Here is a 19,527-nt window from a genome sequence, read left to right on the forward strand (position 1 = left end):
CACTTCCTCTTTGAAGGCCTCCACTGGCCTGTGTTACTCTGGCACCTCCGAGTGCTGGTAGTTTCTCCCACACGGCTCCTGCCCCCATGCCGGGCCTGGCTCAGAGAGGACGCCCAGCAAACAGTCACTGAAGGAGGGAAGACAGGCATGTTGTGAAGCCGCATGCAATGTTCCTGACCCTGAGCTCAGGGAAGGGAGAGCCGTCGGGGTCGGGATGGCCAGACTCCTGGGTGCAGGGCCCTCGAATGGTGCCTCGTGGAAGAGGGAGCTCGACACCAGAGGGGAGGGAGGCGATAGGGCAGGGGAGTGGGCGGAGAGAGGGGATCTGGGTAGGGCGGTGGGGCGGGGGGCTGTGGAGGCCTGGTACTCCAGAGAAGAACTGGGGGCTTTGCTGGAAAGCCCTGGCGAGCCGCGGACAGCGTTTCAGAAGGTTGATGTGGTGGAGATTGTGGGTGGGTGCGCCTGGCCGTGGTAGTGACAGGTGTAACAGTTCAAGGAGGAGGCACGTAGGTCTCAAGCAGGAGAGAGCCTGGTTGGCTGGGGAGGGGGGCCTCGTGCAGGAAGGAGACTCCGGTGGCCTGGGCCGGGGTCCTTTCCCCACTGTGCGGCCTTCCTGAAAGACGTCCTGTGTTTGCGGCCTGGCGTACAGCAGCCGGCCGGGCAGTTTGGTAAGCTCTGTCAGGATTTATTCCGTTCGCTGTGGAAAAATCCGTATTTTCTTGCCTGAAATGCCTCATGCTTATTATGCTTAAGACAGGCTCTGCCCACGGGAAGGTGGGCACGTTCAGTTCTTGGTCCGCAGTTGGAGACGTAAATGAAAAAACCCATATTTCCAGGGTGCGGGCCTGGCTCCGTCCATGAAGCTTCAGATTCTTGTTTTTTTTTTTAAAGATTTTATTTATTTATTTGACAGACAGAGATCACAAGTAGGCAGAGCAGCAGGCAGAGAGAGAGGGGGAAGCAGGCTCCCCTCTCCACCGAGCAGAGAGCCCGATGTGGGGCACGATCCCAGGACCCTGGGATCATGACCTGAGCAGAGGCTTAACCCACTGAGCCACCCAGGGGCCCCCAGATTCTTGTTTTTAGCTCCGGTCTCGATCTCAGGGCCATGAGCTCAAGCCCTGTGCACAGCCCACGTGAACAGGAGCAGAGCCCCAGCCCTGTGTTCACATCTCCATCTGGCATTTCCCTGTGCTTTGCTCCTTCCCAGTTTCACCATAGCAGACTCCGCAGCTCGGGGCGGCCGCCGGGGCGAGAGCTGCTGCTGTGCGATGGGCTCCCGCTTTCCCACTGGTGCCTCACCCCGGCGCCGGGCTCCAAAGGTGCGCCCGTCCGGGGCTGTGTCCTGCTCTGCTGCTCTCTTGAAAAGAATTCTTGGAAATCTCAGTCTTACTTTTTGCAGAGAAATGACTCATCCTGAATTATTCAGAAATCAGAGGTGGTGGAGTCTTACGCCACGTCTCTTTTCTCTTTACAATTCTTAGAGGCCTGAGGCTTTCGCAGATGTGTGTTTTAAGGATGGCCAAGGATTTTACTGAATCACGGCTGTGCCGAGGCTGGAGAGGACCACGGGTGGGGAGAGCTCCGCACGTCGAGGGCATATCATTAAGGCACCGCCTGTTGGTTCTCGCAGTTCTCTTGCCGTACCCAAGAGGTGGCGCTGCTGTCCTCGGAGGCGGCGTTTGGTCTGGCGCCCATGCTCTCTGGCCTCTCTCCTGGCATGGGTCCCCGCGGCCGCAGCTGCGTCCGCACGTTCAGTCTTCCTCGCCATACAGGGCTTAAAAGCGGGGCCAGTGTCCTCTGTGTCTCTTAACTCCAGTCCCCAGCGCTGTGCCTGGAGCTCTCCGTTTCCTCTGCCCAGTCGCCCTTGTCCCTTCAGCCCTGCACACGGAGTTCCTCAGGGCTCCACCCAAGGTGCTCTTGTGTTTTCCGAGTTCCCTCTTTCTTAAGACCCTGTCCTCTGCTCACGTGGCTTCAGGAACCGTGCCGCCTGGGCCCGACATCCTCTCTGCACTCTCGGTCCGTGTACCTGCCGGCGTGTCCGGTGAAGCTCTTCCCTCTGGGGCAGGTGAGTGTGGGTGGAGGTTTGGCTGCCGCTGCTCCCATCTCCAGCGGTGCTGTGTTTCCGTCCGTGCGCTCAGACAGTCTCTGCGGCTCTCCGCTTGGAGGTTAGAGCTTTGATCTCACAGGGAGCAGGGAGAGGCTGGAGCGAGTGCAGGGGCTGGCAGCCCCCCCCCCGCCCCCCCCCCCCCCCCCGGCCAGCTCCGAGGAGACACGGTTTTGAGATCTTACGGCAGCCCCCTCTGCTCCCCGGAAGCTGCCTGGCAACACCTTTCAGGTTCGTTTCCCCTGGGACTTCCGTTCTCTGATCAGTTCGTAAGAAGTTGGTCTGGAGTTTCTCGAGCTTTTCTCTTCTGGGAGGGGATTGTGCCTTCCTCAGTTCTGTGCGTCTCCGAGCAGAGCTCAGAGGCCCACCCCCTGGGTCGCAGTGCGGGCCTGCGGTCGCTTCCAGACCGTGCTGGCTGCTGCGCAGATCACATGCTGCTTTTGTTTTGTGTTCAGTGGCTTACCTGCTTCCTGTCTGAAGGGCAAGGTTATGGACGCGCTCAACAGCCTGCCCAAGGTGTGGAGCCATATTGCCCGCCCGCCTTCTGACTTGCAGACCGTAACTTCACAGCTCGGCGGCTCAGCCTGGGAAAGGTCAGCTTGTCCGGCTTCCCCGGGGCTCTCATGACCACATCTGTGAGTGAGAGAAAGCTTTGCAACACCCTGAAGCTGAGTTCTTGCCCCAGATTTCTGTCTAGTGGCCTGTGGGGGTGCCCGTATCCCTGGGCCACTGTTCACCCTGCAGGTGGGGTGGCTGACTCCGTTCTTGGATGTGAATTCCGGTGGGAAGATCACTTCCTAAACCACCAGGATAGAACCATACCCAGCGGGCTGTCATTCCTCCACAACAGGTGATCCTTCGCTGTCCCTGGAGCTGAAGCCATTGATCACCCTGCTGTCATTCCTGCCACGCTGGTGGGGATTGGCGGGCCGGCGGGTCAGGTAGGAGTCAGGAGAGGGATTCAGGAGGTTTTTTTCCCGAAGAGAAAGGGATGATTTTCACGGATCCCCGCAGGCCGGTCTGCTGTGAGCTTGTCTCGTACGGGTCGCCGGCCCCTCTCCTTAGCCCTTCCCACTGCTGTAGGGCTCTGGCCGGTCTCCTGGCTGCTCACCGTGCTCCCTGGTCCTTCCCAGAGCAGAACCCGACTGTGTCTCCTGTTGGACGACTTCCCAGGGCTCGGGACAGACTCTGGATCAAGTCCCCGGCGCGGCTCACATGGTCTGGCCGTCGTGGCCGGTTCACCCTCTGCGGAGCCTCTTCTCTCGCTGAGCTTGTGTTTCAGAAACACGAAATCACGAGTGTCTGTCTGACCTGCCAAGCTCTCTCAGGCTTACGGTCTGGGGGCAGCCGGCGGCTCTCGGACTCGGCTGCGCTGTGGAATCGCGGGGGATTCTTTACAACCTCTTCCTGGCCCCCAACACCCCCGCCCCACAGTGGTTTGATGGGCGTGGTGTGATCTGGGTTCCCGGGGGGGTTTTTAAAGTGCGCCTAAGGATTCCTGCCTGCGGCCACGCGGGGGACCCCTGAGAAGGGACGGTCTTCCATCTTGCTGGAAAGCTCCGTCCTTGTCTCAGGCCAGTGGTTCCGGACTTGGAATTGGGGCCGCTGCCCGCGGACAGAGCTGGACCTCACTGTCCATTTCCTGCTCGGGAAAGCCTCCTCCCTGCACCAGCCTGGAGGCCTTTCCACCTGTTCTGTCCTTTCAACTCCCACATGTACTTTAGATTCAGTTTGTCCAAACCTCAGCGTCGTCTGTGGGAATGCTGCAGGGTCTGTGTTGACCTGCCCATCAATTTGGGGAAAAATCGGCATTTTTGTGGGAGTCTTCATATCTATCAGTATTGTCCACTTGTCATCGCTATGGTCTTTCATACTATACTTTAATTTTCTTTATAAAGGTCTTACGGTATTTTACTGGACTTATTCCCAGGTACCTTACTTTTTTTTTTTTTTTTTAAGATTTTATTTATTTATTTGAAATACAGAGATCACAAGTAGGCAGAGAGGCAGGCAGAGAGAGAGGAGGAAGCAGGCTCCCTGCTGAGCGGAGAGCCTGATGTGGGGCTCAATCCCCAGACCCTGAGATCATGACCTGAGCCGAAGGCAGAGGCTTAACCCACTGAGCCACCCAGGTGCCCTGTATTTGAGTCTTTTTACAGAAATGCAACTTACATGAAGTAATGGGCACAGATGTCACATACACAGCTGGATGAGTTTGTATTTTTTAAGTTACTTTTAAGGCTTTATTTCTTTGAGAGAGAGAGAGTTGGGAAGGGGGGGGAGGAGGTGAGGGAGAGGGAACCCAAGCAGACTCCATGCTGAGCACAGACCATGATGGGACTCGATTTCACAACCCTGAGATCAGGACCTGAGCCCGAATCAGGAGTCAGACCCTTACCTGACTGAGGTGCCCAGGTGGCCCTGGGTGAATTCCTATTTTTAGGCTCTTTTATCCTTGCAACCAGTGCCCAGAACTGGGTGGGTGACTTGTACCTTTCTGGTTTCCTCGAGTCTTGTCATCAGTGAGGACTCCATACAGAGATGACCTAAACTGTGGCTTCCGTTATGTGGACAGTAGCTTTGCCTGCTCTTGACTCAGGGAAGAGGTACAGCTGGTGCACACTCCTGTGTGTCCTGTTCTTTCTTCCGTGCACAGCACAGTCATCCAGTCCCGGAGGCCAGAACTTTCGTGTTCCTACTCGACATTATGACTGAGAGTCACACGTGCTGTCGTACGTCGCGTCTGCTCCTCTTTATTGCTGGGTGCTGTTTCGCGGTGTTAAAATACCACAGCCCATCCGCTCGTGCTAGGCGTTGGAGTTCTTCCCAGCTTTTGGCCATTTTGAATCGCTGGAATTTTTCTGGCACAGGCATTTGGTGGACATGAACCCACATACGCCTTTGAGTGGTTCTGCTAGATCGTGGCTCACACGTATGTTTGGCGTGAATAGGTGTTTAGCTGTCCGGATTCTCGGGGTGCTTGTTTGGATTCACACACACCATGTGCGGGGAGCTCTGCTGCTCCAGACCCTTACCCACCACTTGGTATCATCGCTGTTTTGAATTTTAGCTCTTCCGGTCCATGGGTGGTGGCATTTCATTCGGGTTTTAATTTGCCTTTCCCTGATAACTATTGATGTTGCCCAGTAAGAACAAGACTGTGTTCTAGCAGACACTTCCCACGATTGTACGTCCAAATGGTAAGCAAGCACATGAAAGGTGTACAGTTACCAGTTTTAATCTTCCCGGCTTTATTGAGATGAAATTGATGCGTGACACTCTGAGTCGCCGTGTGCTGATTTGATTCACTCCAAAATGATGACCACCTGTAGCTTGAGCCGACCTCTTCGTCACACTCATGGTTTCTTTTTCGTGGTGAGCATTTTCCTAAGTTTTTATTTAAATGCCAGTTAACACACAGTGTAATTCGTTCCAGGGGTACAGTGCAGTGAAGCAGCACTCCCATATAACCGTGCTCATCACAGTGCCCTCCCAAAGCCCCATGACCCGTTGCCCCCACCCCCCACCGCCGCGCTCGTGGCTGTCAGTCTGCTCTGAATTGACAAGAGTCTGTTTCTTGGTTGGCCGCTCTGTTCCCCTCCCTGCAACGGGCTCATTTATTTCTTAACTGCTGCGTATGAGTGAAATCGTATGGTAGGACTCCGAAGGACTCCTCCGAAGGACTGATTCACTTAGCGTCACACCCTCTAGTTCCAGCCACATCATTGCACATGACAAGGCTCTAGTCTTTTTAATGGCGGAGTCATATCCTGCTGTACTTGCCACAGCTCAGTGTGTTCCTCAGTTGGTGGACGCTGGGACTCTTTCCCTAATGTGGCTCTTGCTCACAATGCTGCTGTGAACACTACGGTGCAGGTGTCCTTTGAATCAGTATTTTTGTATGCTTTCAGTAAATTCTTAGGAGTGTAAATGCTGGGTCATAGGGTAGCTCTGTTCTTAACTTTTTGAGGAACCTCCATACTGTTTTCCAGAGTGGCCGCACCAGCTCGCATTCCCATGTGGTGGGAAAGTTGAAGATGTGCTCTTGTAGCCATTTTATGTCATATGCAACAGTGTAATAAACAGAATGTAGTGCTGTGCGCTGGATCCCCAGAATGTACTCATCTTCTAATTGAAAATCTGTATCCTTTGACCAACGTTTTCCCTGCCTCTTGGCCCCTGATAACCATCTGTCTCTATTCCTATGAACTTGGCTCTTTTGGATATGCATATGAGCGATGTTCGGTATTTCTTTCGGGGACTTATTTCTCTTGGCATAATGCTCTCAGGCTTCATCCGTATCGTTGCAGATGGCAAGCACTTGTTTCTTGTGGGATAACGTTGGGTTGTGTATATACCACATCTTCTTTACACTTTCCCTCTGTCGATGGATATTTAAGCAGCTTTTGTGCCTTGGCTGTACTGTCAGCATAAGCACGGGAGTCCGATACCTCCCTGAGATCCAATGTTCATTTCCTTGGGGCATATACTCGGAAGTGGGCTGCTGGACCACAAGGCAGTCCTGCATTTCTGAGGCATCTCCATGCTGTTTTGTGCAGTGGCTGCACCAATTTGCATTCCCACCAGCAGCGCCCCGGGGCTTCCTTTTCTGCACATCCTCGCCAACCTGGACCTCTTGTTCGATGCCTGCTATAAGGGGTGCGAGGCGATGGCTCGTTGGGGTTGGATTCGCACCTGCTGCCGTTGCAGCTGTTTCTTTGGAGACCCCGTCCTTCTCACTTGTGGCCGGTTTGTCCCTGAGCTGCGTGCGTTCTTCCTGTGTTCTGATACTAACCCCTAACCAGAGAGATCGGCAGGGGTTTTCTCCCGTTCTGTAGGTTGCCATTTCATTTTGTTGATTGTTTCTTTGGCTGTGCAGGAGCTCAGCTTGTAGCTCCACATGCTGATCCTTGCTGTGGTTGCTTGTGCTTCTGGCGTCCTGGCAAAAAGTTGCTGCCAAGACCCATGCCGATGCCGACGGGATTACCCCTGCGTTTTCTTTCGGTTGTTTCATTGTTGACGTTGCTGCGTTTAAGCCTTCATGTATTCTGAGTTAGTTTTGGTGAGCGGCTCGCAGCACGGCTGCAGTTGCCCTTGTCTGCACAGGGTTTCCCACTTTCCCCAGCGTCTCTAACTTGTGAGACTCCCTTCCCCGCTGAGGATTTCGGGCTCTCCTGTCACGTGTTAGTTGACAGTGTATGTGGGAGTTCACTTCTGGGCGCTCTGCTCTGTTTCATTAGTATGCGTGTCTGTTTTTATGCCAGTGCCCTCTTGTCTGGACGACAACTTTGTAGTATAGTTGGGAATGGGAAGTGTGGTGCCTCGAATTTTGTTCTTCTCCCCCCTCAACCCCCCCAAGGATTGCTTTGTCTACTCAGTCCTTTGTGGCTACATAAACATTTTAGGATGGCTTGTTCTTTTTCTGTGAAAAATGTATTGGAATTTTGATAGGGACTGCGCTGAATCTGTAGATGGCTTAGGGCAGTATGGACCTTTTCACAAAATTCTTACAATGCACGGACGGGAGCTATCTCCATGTACTTGTATCATCAGTTTCTTTCATTGAGGTCTTCATGGTTTTCAGTGTTTAGATCTTTCACTTTCTTGGTTAAATTTATCTCCATCTGTTTTATTATTTTTGATTTTGGCAAATGCTTGTTCTGCATCTCCTGGGATGATATGAATGTTAGCCCTCATTCTGTGTAGTGCGGCGAATCACACGTATTCACTGTGTACGTTGAACTGTCTTGCGTCCCAGGGAGAGATCCCCCTTGATCTGGTGTGTGATCCTTTTAATGTGCTGTTGGGTTTGGTTTGCTGACATTTTATTGAGGACTTTTGCATCTATATGCTGCAGGGATATTGATCTGAAGCCTTTGATATTGTCTTCCCCTGACTTTGGTGTCCGGGCAACAGTGCCGGCCTTGCAAAATGAGCTCGGGAGTGTTCGCTTCAGTGTTTTGGAAGAGTTTGAGAAGAATGGGCATTAGTTCTTTAAATATTTGGTGGAATTCACCAGTAAAACAATTTTAGTTACCCATTTTAACCTAGTTTTTGAGCTAGTTTTTAAAAAGGATTTTGTTTGTTAATTAATTTATTTATTTTTGTTTGCTGTTGTTTTTTTTAATTTAATTTTTTTTCAGTGTTCCAAGATTCCTTGTTTATGCACCACACGCAGCACTCCATGCAATCCGTGCCCTCCTTAATACCCGCCACTAGGCTCCCCCACTCCCACCCCCGCCCCTCCAAAACCCTCAGTTTGTTTCTTAGAGTCCACAGTCTCTCATGGTTCGTCTCCCCCTCCGATTTCCCCAACTCCCTTCTCTTCTCCATCTCCCCATGTCCTCCGTGTTATTCCTTATGCTCCACAAGTAGGTGAAACCTTATGATAATTGACTCTCTCTGCTTGCGCAGGAGCATGGGGAGGGGCAGGAGGAGAGGGAGAGAGAGAAGCTCAAGCCAACTCCACACAAGCACAGAGCCTGACACAGGGTTCGATCTCATGAACCTGAGATCATGACCAGAGCTGAAATCAAGGCTTGGATGCTTAACTGCCTAAGCCACCCAGGCGCCCGTGAGCTAATTTCTGTGTGTAGTGTTGTGATACACACTAGATGCTCATAAATACTGAATAAGGGAATGGACATAACAGCATATCTGAAGTGTGTCCTGGTTCTAGTACGGCAGTAACTAATACTCCGTTCTAACCAGGGGAGAGGACGGACATGATCTCGTCCTTGGTTTCTAGGAAGCACGGTGGGGTTGAGCGATCACTGGGCATGTCTCCCCTTATGCGTATTCGTGGGGTACCCGTTTCCTCCTTGTGCCGCCCTGCTCTGCGTGTTGTCCTGAGGGGTAAACTGACGCCCAGTCCCCGCCCCTACGGAGCTCGGAGTCCCGGGCGGCACTGTCCAACCGAATGCTCTGTGATGGGACTGTGTCCTGTTCTGAGCTGTCCTGCAGAGTAGCCACGAGCCACACGTGGCTTCGATCCTTTGTGACGTGGACAGTACGTCTGAAGACCTGAAGTGTTGTTTGATTTCAAATACTTAAAAGGCCTGTTGTCTAGTGGCTGCTCTTAGTACAAGTCTAGTGAGAGAAACCAGCAGGTTCACAAATGAATGAAAAACTGCAACTTTGCTAACTGTTAGGTAGGAAAGGTGACGGTGCTCTGCCCGTGTCTTCGGGGAGGACCCAGTTTAAGGAGTCAGGGAAGGTTTTGCTTTGAGAGTGATGATGGAGGTAAGGTTTGGACAAAGGGCAGGACTGTGGCAGGTAAAAGAGGGTGGGATGTGGAAACCAGTTTTCACACTTGGGTGAGAACCCTGTGGCAGAAGGAGCCAAGCAGGTTTCGGGAACTTATATTTTTGAACAGCATGAGTGTGTGAGTGTGTGAGTGAGGGACACAAGCGTGGCTCGTCCTTGAGGGACCTTGCCCACAGGTATTAACACTAATTTGCTGGGGAAGAAGGGTTTCGTGGGATGCTTTGGGTGTACGTTTTCTTCGGATAGCTTCGTAAATTAACGTTCCGACTGGAAACCGTCGGAGCTGTGGTTTCTGTGCTTTGGCTGGCTGGACAAACGGAGACGTAAGGACACCCGCTGTCTCGGACGGCGGCTTCGTGCTTGAGGGCAGCCGTGAAGACCGCACAAACATCTAGGCGCTACTTTGAATTTCCAAGGAGAACAGGCACATGTCGTGATTTGCCTTGGGACAGCACCGCTCTCTGTTTACCACCTCGTGGGAAGGCATTCTGCGTCCAGTCTTGAATGGGCAGTACTCAGCTTTTCTTTCCCTGGTTTTTATTCTAAAATAACACATGCTCATTGAGCGATCTTTGGATGGCTCATGAGGCGGTCTTTGGAGAAAGGATGTTCGTTTGTGTTTGTCTTAAAGCAGAAACAGAACAACACATGTAGACAAGATGTATAAGCTCTCAGACAGACCCGGCCGAGAAGAGCTCTTCGTCCCCTGTTGACAAGTGATGCCAGAGGTCTTGCCCAGGGCTGGGGGCAGGGATTGGGAGCGCCATGGCTTCGTTCCACACCCAGACCCCTTTCAGCCATTGGCTCTGGGCAGCCCCGGGAAATACCCTGCGATTAGAATCCAGGCCCTCCCTCCACTTGGTCCTGTGGGACTCCCTTCCTCTGCGAGCACTAGAGGACGGCCTGGGCCAACGGGACTCGGGGGCCGTGGGTGACGCCTCCGCTGCTTCGAGGAGAGAGACGGGTGCCAGCAACTTCTGCCGTCTCGGGTGGGCGCCGGACCACCACACTCCGTTCAGTTGTCCCCAAGTTCCTGGCCAGGAAGTCTCCTGTTTCCAGCCTGGCCCAGCGTGGCGACCAGGAGCCGCTGCTCTGTAGCCTGTCCTGCCATTTTTCTTCTTGTTGTTTTTTCCTCTATTTTATTTTATTTTTTTTCCTGAAATTTGTCCTTGGATGATTGTTCCTTCTTGATGGCCTTCATCCACAGAATCCTTCGCTGATTCTGCTCGTGTTGTTGGATTGCAGCTTGGGCCGCCACGTCACACAGCTTTAGGGGGCCTGCGTGTCCCTGTCCATCTGAGTGACGGCCCTGGCGCTTGGCCCTGAACCCCCATGTGCCGGGCAGTGGGCGGAGGGCTCAGAACCGAGGAGATGACGGGTGCGTGTGCTCACCCAGCGGGTCTTCTGCTGATCGGCCGCGCGCTGGGTGCCGTGACCCACGGTTCAGGTACCGATGAAAAAGGCACAGTTGCGGCCCCTAGTGCTTCCGGCCAGGAGAGTGGTCCAGGCAGGGCACTGTTGCCCGTGCCAGGGCCCTTGCGGGCTGACCAGGGAGCTGCCCATCTTCGTCAGTGGGGTGCGGGGCAGCTGACAGCTGGGAAGTGTCGACTTCTCTAGAAGGTGTCCAGAGAAGTCTGCACTCAGGGGCACACACGTCCGGGCCCTGTCTCCGGCAGCCGCGAGTGTCCTCATGGGCTGAGAAGTCTGCACTCGGGCACACACGTCCGGGCCCTGTCTCCGGCAGCCGCGAGTGTCCTCATGGGCTGAGAAGTCTGCACTCAGGGGCACACACGTCCGGGCCCTGTCTCCGGCAGCCGCGAGTGTCCTCATGGGCTGAGAAGTCTGCACTCAGGGGCACACACGTCCGGGCCCTGTCTCCGGCAGCCGCGAGTGTCCTCATGGGCTGAGAAGTCTGCACTCGGGCACACACGTCCGGGCCCTGTCTCCGGCAGCCGCGAGTGTCCTCATGGGCTGAGCGTCTCCTGCTTCATTCTCCCCCACGAACCGTCTTTAGAAGACACGACTCCGTAATATCCTGATGCCAACAGGCCTGTGACCTGGCTTTTTTTTTTTTTTAAAGATTTCATCCATTTGACAGAGATCACAGGTAGGCAAGAGGCAAACAGAGAGAGAGAGAGAGAGAGAGAGGAGGAAGCAGGCCCCCTGCTGAGCAGAGAGCCCAATGCGGGACTCGATCCCAGGGCCCTGAGATCATGACCTGAGCCAAAGGCAGAGGCCTAACCCACTGAGCCACCCAGGCGCCCCTGTGACCTGGTTTTGAAGTCTGCTCCAGTAGGTGTAGACAGCTCTTCCAGCCCATGGTCCCATTTGGGTGCTGTGAGGAGGCTGTGCTGCGGTGTGGACTTCACACTTGCGTCTGGAGGGACAGATGGACACCGTCCAGTGCCGACTGTGCCTCCTGTGCCGCAGGATGGAGCCACACTGTGGGTCCCTTGGTTGTCTGTGTTTCCCGGCTCTCGCCCGTGCTCTGGAATGAGCGCTGCATGGCCCTGTCATGCCCGCTCTTTCTCCCACTGTCTGCTCGTTTCTGATGGTCTCTAATTCCTTGTTCTTTTGGGTCCTTCTGATTAGTCACAAAGTTAACAGCTCATTGACAACCTCCTTGGAAAATCAAACATGCACTTACCAAATGACCCAGCCGCTTTACTCCTGGATATTTAACCCAGAGATGTGAACGCACATGTCCGTCCCGTGACTCGTACAGAGGGGTTCGGAGTGGCTTTATTTGCAATAATCAAAAGTCTGAAGCCGTCTCAGTGTTTATCATTCACCTGTTTATAGACACGATGTCAGAGCCGTCACTGGCATTGTGTTCAGTTAAAAGTTGTGCTGTGTGGATACGCGAGGTGTGTCAGAGGGAGCCCCAGATGGGCATGCTGAGTGGTAAGCCTGACAGAGACGAGTGTGTGAGGGGCTCGATGCCATCAGGATCAGCGCCCAGAAGATGTGAACTCGTCTGTGGTAACCGCAGTGCTGACCTGGGGCCGGGAGGAGGCGTGGGGAGGACAGTGGCGGGCGGGGCACAAGGCCGGATGGGGACGGCGGGCGGCGGGTACGGTCACTGTCTCCATCACGCCGGCTGTCTGGGGAAGGCCTTGCACACTGTCCGCTTCTGCAGAGTGTTCTGTGCCGACGACATCTCCGTAAGGATGGTAAGACGAAAAGGAGAGGGCAGAGCCGCACACCGCCCAGCGAGGTCATTCACAGGGAGCGCGCGGGCTGTGGGAGGAGCCAGGCCGTCCCTTTCCGGGAACACGAGTGTGGTCCTGGATGCAGGTGGGTGGAGGGGGCAGTGAGATGGGCTGGTCCCCCCCCTCCTCTGGTTGCTTCTCTGCTCCCCCAGGGTTGGCCTCTCAGTGGGGAGGGGGCAGGGGAGTGGGTGGTAGTGACTTGTGAGGAGAGGGGAGACTTACTCCGGATACCGTCGGATGCTCAGCGGCAGTGAGGATGGGCCCGGGGTGTGGTTGCGTGTCCGAAGACAGCCTGCTTGGCACCGTGTGCGGTTTTCCCCTGTCGACCTTGGTCTTCAGGTGCTGCTGTGGAGAAGGGAGATGGGGTCAGCCTGGAGTGGGGTCTTGCCAGGTGAGTTCAAGGGCAGAACCGGCAGGGGAATGGTAGATGCTTTCCAGCGAGGGGTGCAGGAGCCCACCAGGGGTCACCAGCTGCGGCCCGACCAGCAGACTCTGGGCTGCTGCCTGTCTTGGGAGCGCAGCCAAGCACTCTCCCCCCTACCCCTTGCCCTGTGCCTTCAAGGATGTCAGCCGCTGCCGGTGCCCCCAGCAGAGACTTGCAACTCACAAAGCTGAAACTGTTGACATCCGATCCTTTTGAGATGACATTTCATGACCTTTGCTTTGAGGAGTTGAAGGCTGGAGAAGGAAGAGTGGGACCTGGGGGGCTGATGGGTGGAGGTAAAGTGCAGGGAGTAGATGGGAGTTTTCTGAGGTGGGAACAGGCTTTGTGGTGGCAGTTGGGGGACAAGCGAACATCACTTGGTGCATGGAAAGCGCAGAGTGTAGTTTCTGCCGAGGAGCTTGCGTCCGTGGGCCTAGGAAAACAAGGGTGACCTCAGTGGGGAGTTGCTCGCCATCCACGCACATGCCATTTGGGTCCTCGAAGGCCCAGGCCTGGCATGGGGCCTCCCCCAGAGGGAGACAAGACCCCCGTCAAAGCAGGGCTGCTGTGGGAGCAAGGATTGCGTTGTCTGGATGGGAGATGGAGGCCCCTGTTACTACATGAATTTTCTTTCTTAAGCCTGTCCTAGAGTTTCTGAGTGAATGAACCCCCTGCTTTCCCTGTGGAAATGGAAGACGAGTATTGGCTATTTCTGAGCCAAATGCTTCTACTCATTCGGTTTTCTTCAGGATATTTTATGATAACGAGATACCAGATGGGCTTGTTTTTTTTCCCCATTTGGCACCCATGGATTTTAAGAATAAATGAAAATGCATCTTCAAAATATATTCTACCCGGAATAGCATACTGACAGACCCCTACTAGAAGATCATTGTCTCTTTTTGCTTTTGAAAATGTATTCTGTTCTAGTTACCTCTCATTCCAATTCATGTAACTCGTCATGGGAGAATTTATGCTGGCCTCGAACACCGGGTTCTTTTGAGAGTGTGCGGAAACGAGCGTGTGGCTTGAGTAGGTCCACCCGTGGAGAGGGACACTAAGCTGTCGTGAGGCTCCTTGCGATGGGTTTAGGGCCATGTGCCTTAGGGGATGGTCCATGGTGGGCCACACAGCAGTCGGAGGCTGGTGACGGGTCACAGATGCTCACGTGGGGGTGGAAAGGTGTTGTTGAAGTTTCACTGGGGAGTCCCTGATGCGACAGTCCTGCATCCACTTCCAGTGAGCTGTGCGGTGTTACTGAGTGACCTACTCAGCTGCTTCAGCTTCGTCTCCAGAGTCGAGAAAAACCATGTTCCGGGCAGGGAGTGGGGGACTGTTTGATGGAGTGTGCTGCGGCCCCGGGCCGTGCCCAGCACACGTAAACGCTGCCGCTGGACCCCTCCCGCCCCCCCGCAGCCACTCCTGCAGCTGTCTGTTTTGACTGCCTTTCCTTCTGCTGTATGGTCCTGCTCTGAGCTGTCAACCTCTCAAGTTGTCACCGTGGTTGTGTCACAGCTGCATTCAGGAGCCTGTTATTTTAGCATACAAAATTGTATTTCTGAATTGCCCACAGATATGCTCTTAATCGAAAAATCGCGCACTAGAGACAGAAACTGCGCCGCTTCTCCAGCTCGGCTCGCTCGGCGTGACCTTGCAGGCTCGTCCCACTCCTAAACACCCCAAGAAATCCGCTCCACTCGGGTCCTCCCACCAGGCTGCCCTCATCTGTTTGCAACTTTTTTGGTCTTTTCTCCCATTAAGTGTCATACAATCTGTTCTCTGTTCTATTTGTGATGGCCTGTGTCGGCAGAGAAGTCGCGCGAGTGATGGAGCAACATTTCCTCTCCTGCAGCCCAGCGCAGCCGGGGAGCTGCTCGTCTGCGGGCACAGGGCGGGATCTGCTCCGGGCGCACCAGGCTTGCTCGGCTCCAGCCTTCCCCCTTATGGCTTCTCCTCTCGGCCCATCCCTCCACTCATATTTACCCGTTACCTTTTTCATTCTTGGTTGGTTGGGGGGCAGGATAGTCTATAAAGAAGTTGTAGAGGGACTTTTGTCATCTTTTTCTGAGCTTGAAGATGATAGGTTTTTGAGGTTTCTTGGAAGTTTTGAGGTCTGTATCCAAAAAGGAGGCAAATTTCAGATGTGATTTTTAGCCTTTTTGGGGCTACGTGTACATCCTAGATCCGCCCAGCCCGAAGACATTGCAGATTTGTATTTTCCTGGATTCCCTTGAAGTGGTTCCCAGTTTTGAGCCAAGAAAATAGAGGTTCAAAATGTTGTGTGAGGTGCTCAGATTCTCTCAACGTGGTGGGAAGGTGGCCCCATGAAGGCCCCTTACCTATGTCCTCATAGCGTATCATTCAAAGGAAGATGCCTCCCACCCGCAACTTCTGCCCCTAGAATTCGTAGAAGAAATCTCAAAGATTGTGTGGGAACCTTCTGGTGGCTTCTGTCTGGATCAGCTATGACTGATGGGATGTTTCCATTTCTGGCTGCGCCTGGATTAGAGCTACCCCTGATCCAGTCAGAACCAATTCAGTGGGGAAGGTCCAAGGAGGAGCGGAGATCTTGGCTTTATGACACCCTCCCCTAGCAGGCCAGGGCTCTGCACACTTGCAGGAATGAAGACATTAGCATTGTGTTAGTGTGAACAAGGACTGGTATTTCCAAGGCAAAAAATAACTCGTGTCCTTTGGGAGCCTGTGGCATTTGTATAATTTGCTGACAACGACAGCTTTCGCTAGGGAAGAGTAGGGTATGCCGTATCCCAGGCAGTGTGTAAATGCGCGAGTCAGAGTGACATTTCTAGGCACCTGGCCTTTGCCTGGCAGAGGCTGACCCAGGGGCTCAGTGACCGTGGCCTTGAGCACTGTGCCCACTCACAGGCCCTATCTGACCTAGCGTCTAGCACAGGTTGCTGGCAAGGGTGGGTTTTAGCTTTGTGGTGTCTGTGGTCATAATGCCAGCCCCCTGCAGACCTGCAAGCCTGCAAGCAGTGTGGTGGGGAGCTTTTCTAGATGGTACCCATGGTGTTGGGGGAGTGGACAGTGGGGAGGGGAAGCTCCCTCCGCTGTAACCGCTGTGGGCATGACATGTAACTGCATGACGGGGTTTCAATGAACCAGGGGTTGGTGGTCGCGTGTGACTTTGTCATGATTGAGTTTTTGGCAAACGTGGTATGTAAACCGAATGTCACATTGGGCTCTCTGATTTGTTACCTCATTGCCTTAGTATTTGCTGAGAGTTTATGACTTGCTGGAGCCTGTGGGAGCCACAGTGGGGGATATAGTAGCAAGAGGAGAATTCTGTCTTAAAGGAGCTGATACTCCGGTAGGGAGTGCAAGACCTGCGCGTGAGGTGCTCCTGGTTGATACTCTAGTAGGGAGTGCAAGACCTGTGCATGAGGTGCTCCTGGTTGATACTCCGGTAGGGAGTGCAAGACCTGCACGTGAGGTGCTCCTGTACTGAGAGCTGTGTCGGTTGAGCAGGTGCCAGGGCCCAGGCATCGGGACAAGCACTTCCTATGTAGGAGCTCATTCTCCGAGGTCATCGTGCCGCTTATGTGTTCTGGTCGTTCCCATTTTAGGGATGAGGAATTGAAAGCTTAGAGAGGCTAAGTAACTTGGTAAAGATTACTCGGCCAGATGGTATAGAAACTCCTGGCCCATCTGATGTCCACCCATGGCCCTGCCATGCCGCCTGTCCTCTTGGATAGAGGACTCCATGTGGTGAGCACGGGCCGGAGGGTAGATGAGGTGTCGGGCGCCGAGGAAGAGTTCTCGCTTTCAGCCGCAGTGACTGGGGGTGCCCTGCAGAAGAGGCAGCAGCTGCACTGACAATCTGGGACATCACAAAGATGGTTGTGGGGGGAAGAGAAGGGGAAACACACAAACATGAAGAAACACAGAGCAGTATAGGGGTTGGCAAGGGGTTTATTTTGGCAGGACACAAGGTAATAAAACTATTGTTAAATAACTCACCAATTCAGATTTTTTTTTTAAACTAATTGGGAACTCATTTCCCTAGTAGACACCTCAGACCTGTTCATTTAAAGACTTGTTTGGAAATGGAACAGTGTTCCAGAAAGTAGACGGTCAGATGCACTTGAATGTGAAGCCTGACACTGTTCCTTATTTGAAAAAATCAGTTAAAATCTTTTTTGTGGGAAAAAAAAAAAAAAAAAAAAAAAAAGAATTGTGTTTTTAAACCTTTTTACTGAAATTGGAAACAGATTCTGGAGGTGGGTGGGGGATGTGTGAACTAGGTGAAGGGGGTCCAGGGCCCACGTACCTTGGGCCCCGAGGAACATAGAGGAGTGCTGACCCCCATACTGTGCCCTGGGGGCAGTGACATTGTATGTTAACTATCTTGGAGTTAAAATAGGAAGTAAAAAGTTAGAGTGGTTTATTTTTAAAACAAGGTTTTTTTTATTTATTTGAGCGAGTAAGAATGAGAGACAGTGAGCATGAGAGGGGCAAGGTCAGAGGGAGAAGCAGATCCCCGCTGAGCAGGGACCCTGACGCGGGACTCGATCCCGGGACTCCAGGATCCTGACCTGGGCTGAAGGCAGACACTCAACGGAGCCTCCCAGACGCCCAGTTAAAGTGATTTTGAAAACGAAATGAAGGAAACACACAGTTTGAGTTGTTATAAGGGAGCCCTCTTCAACCCGTCGCCTGAATCAGAGCTGGAGCCTGTGCCCATCTTTACCCCCAAAGAGAACACTGTCCTGGTGTTTAGGAATCACTAGGTAGAACAGTCATTTGTGCCCATTTGTGCCCATTGAAATTTAAGTTTTCTTAATGTGCACGTGTCCCCATTCCTTCCTTTCCCTTGTAAGTTGTCTGTTGAAGAATCTAGGACTTCTGACCCAAGGAGCTTTCCGCAGCGTGGGCCTCATGGCTTGCACACTTGTGGGTGGGGCTTAGTCTGGTCTTCTGTCCACCCCCCCACCCCCCAACATGGGCAGTTACACCCAGCAGCTTGACCCGGCTCATCTTCGGTCCTCCTGGCTCGGCCAGGGGCGGTCTTGTTTGCGTCAGGAGACGGAGAGCGCCCGGCTCTTTCTCTCCTGCCATGTCAGATCTGCTCGTGCTCGATGCGAGGTCCGTGTTTTCGGCCGGGCCAGTTTGCCATGACCCTTCCAGGACACTTGGCAGTTCTCGGCGATTACAGCCTGGGGGAGGTTGCCCCTGGCGTCCTGGGGCTTGAGCAGAGGCGCTGTTCACCCTCCTTGTGCACAGCACGGCCCCCCAAACAAGGAATGTCCAGCCCCGCGTCTCCGCAGCGTGAGGTTGAAAACCCTGGGCTGGGGTTTCCTTCTCATCCCTTTATGAACACGCGTGCTGCCTTGTCTAGTCATCGAGCTGTGCAGTTCACATACGAGATGCGGTTTAAAGGCTTGATTCTTTTATTTACCAGTCTCCAGGAGAAGGAGCAGGTTCCTGTCCTCCACCGGGAGCCGCTGACTTTACTTCTCAAAGACGTTACTATGAACCCACGGATTAAAGGCTTTACACTGGATCTGTTGGCTGTGGATTTAAACCTGCTTGAAGAATGTCGATCAGTTCGTTACCGTCACTCTTCAGGCCCGACCTGTCCCCTCCTCAGCCAGTGGGAGCCTCTCGAGTCGGGTGCGGCGGCTTTTGACGCCAACCCCACGGTCTTGGTTTCCTTGCCCCTCGGTGTAAGGAGACGTTCCAAGCTCCTCCGTCTGTTTCCGGCCGCTGACTTGGCACCCTCGGGTCCCCTGGTTTCTTCTCGCTAAAAGAGCGCGTGGTCCCTCAGGACCATGGTCGGGACGTCCGGGGTGCTCATTAGACTGCGTTGGTCATTGTTTCTGTCTTTTTTGGGTCCAAACTATTTACAGATCCGGATGTGCAATTGTCTGCTCTCCTTTTGTTCAAAACTTGCTGGAATGCAAGTTCAGGAATGCAGATTTTAAATACCCTCTGCTATACCTGTGCTAACATCTTCAAATTTGACTCTTTTTAGATGGAATCAGCGTGAGTGGCTTTCCGCTCTGCAGTCCCTTCCGACAGGTCGTTAGGCCTCGAGTGGAGAGCAAGTCCGTGAACCCGCCCGAAGGCAGCAAGCCGGGGGACTCAAGCCACGTGAAGGTGAGTCTGTCCGCTTGGTGGCGTGGTGTCCTTGGTTCCTGCCATGACTTCGGAGGCAAAGTGCTGGGTGTTCTCCGGAAAGGAAAGGAGACGTGTTTGATACCAGAATCGTGTTTGTGGAGAGTGGTTTTCTCAGTATTTTCCGTTCTGTGGAATGTTCTGGAAGCAGTTACACTGAAGCTTGTGTGTTGCCAGCTCTCTAGTCTTGAAATACTGGGGGTTTGGGGGCTGATTCAAGGAGTGCAAAGATGAAAGTGGAAAATTTCCTACCTTTTCCCTGTTCCCTGAAAAATGTGTTTATGGTCTAATCATTCTCCGTTCAGGTTTTCATCCCATAAACTTAAGCCTTTCGGAGCTCCTTCCACTCACTGTTTTCTCAGCCCTGAGGAAGACAAATG

At 53.4% G+C, this 19,527-nt stretch overlaps 1 protein-coding gene across 2 annotated transcripts in view; it reads left to right on the plus strand.

Annotated features, from left to right (window-relative positions):
• TRAPPC9 (trafficking protein particle complex subunit 9) overlaps nt 1-19,527 on the plus strand; it is a 491,769-nt gene that overhangs the window by 140,395 nt on the left and 331,847 nt on the right. For both annotated transcript variants that reach the window (XM_082720692.1, XM_082720693.1), the window contains one exon: nt 19,005-19,129. In XM_082720692.1, coding sequence (XP_082576818.1) covers nt 19,005-19,129 — 125 coding nt within the window. The remainder of the gene's footprint in view (nt 1-19,004; nt 19,130-19,527) is intronic.

This window comes from Mustela nivalis (genome assembly GCF_964662115.1).
Source record: "Mustela nivalis genome assembly, chromosome: 2".
Taxonomy (NCBI): Eukaryota; Metazoa; Chordata; class Mammalia; order Carnivora; family Mustelidae; genus Mustela; species Mustela nivalis.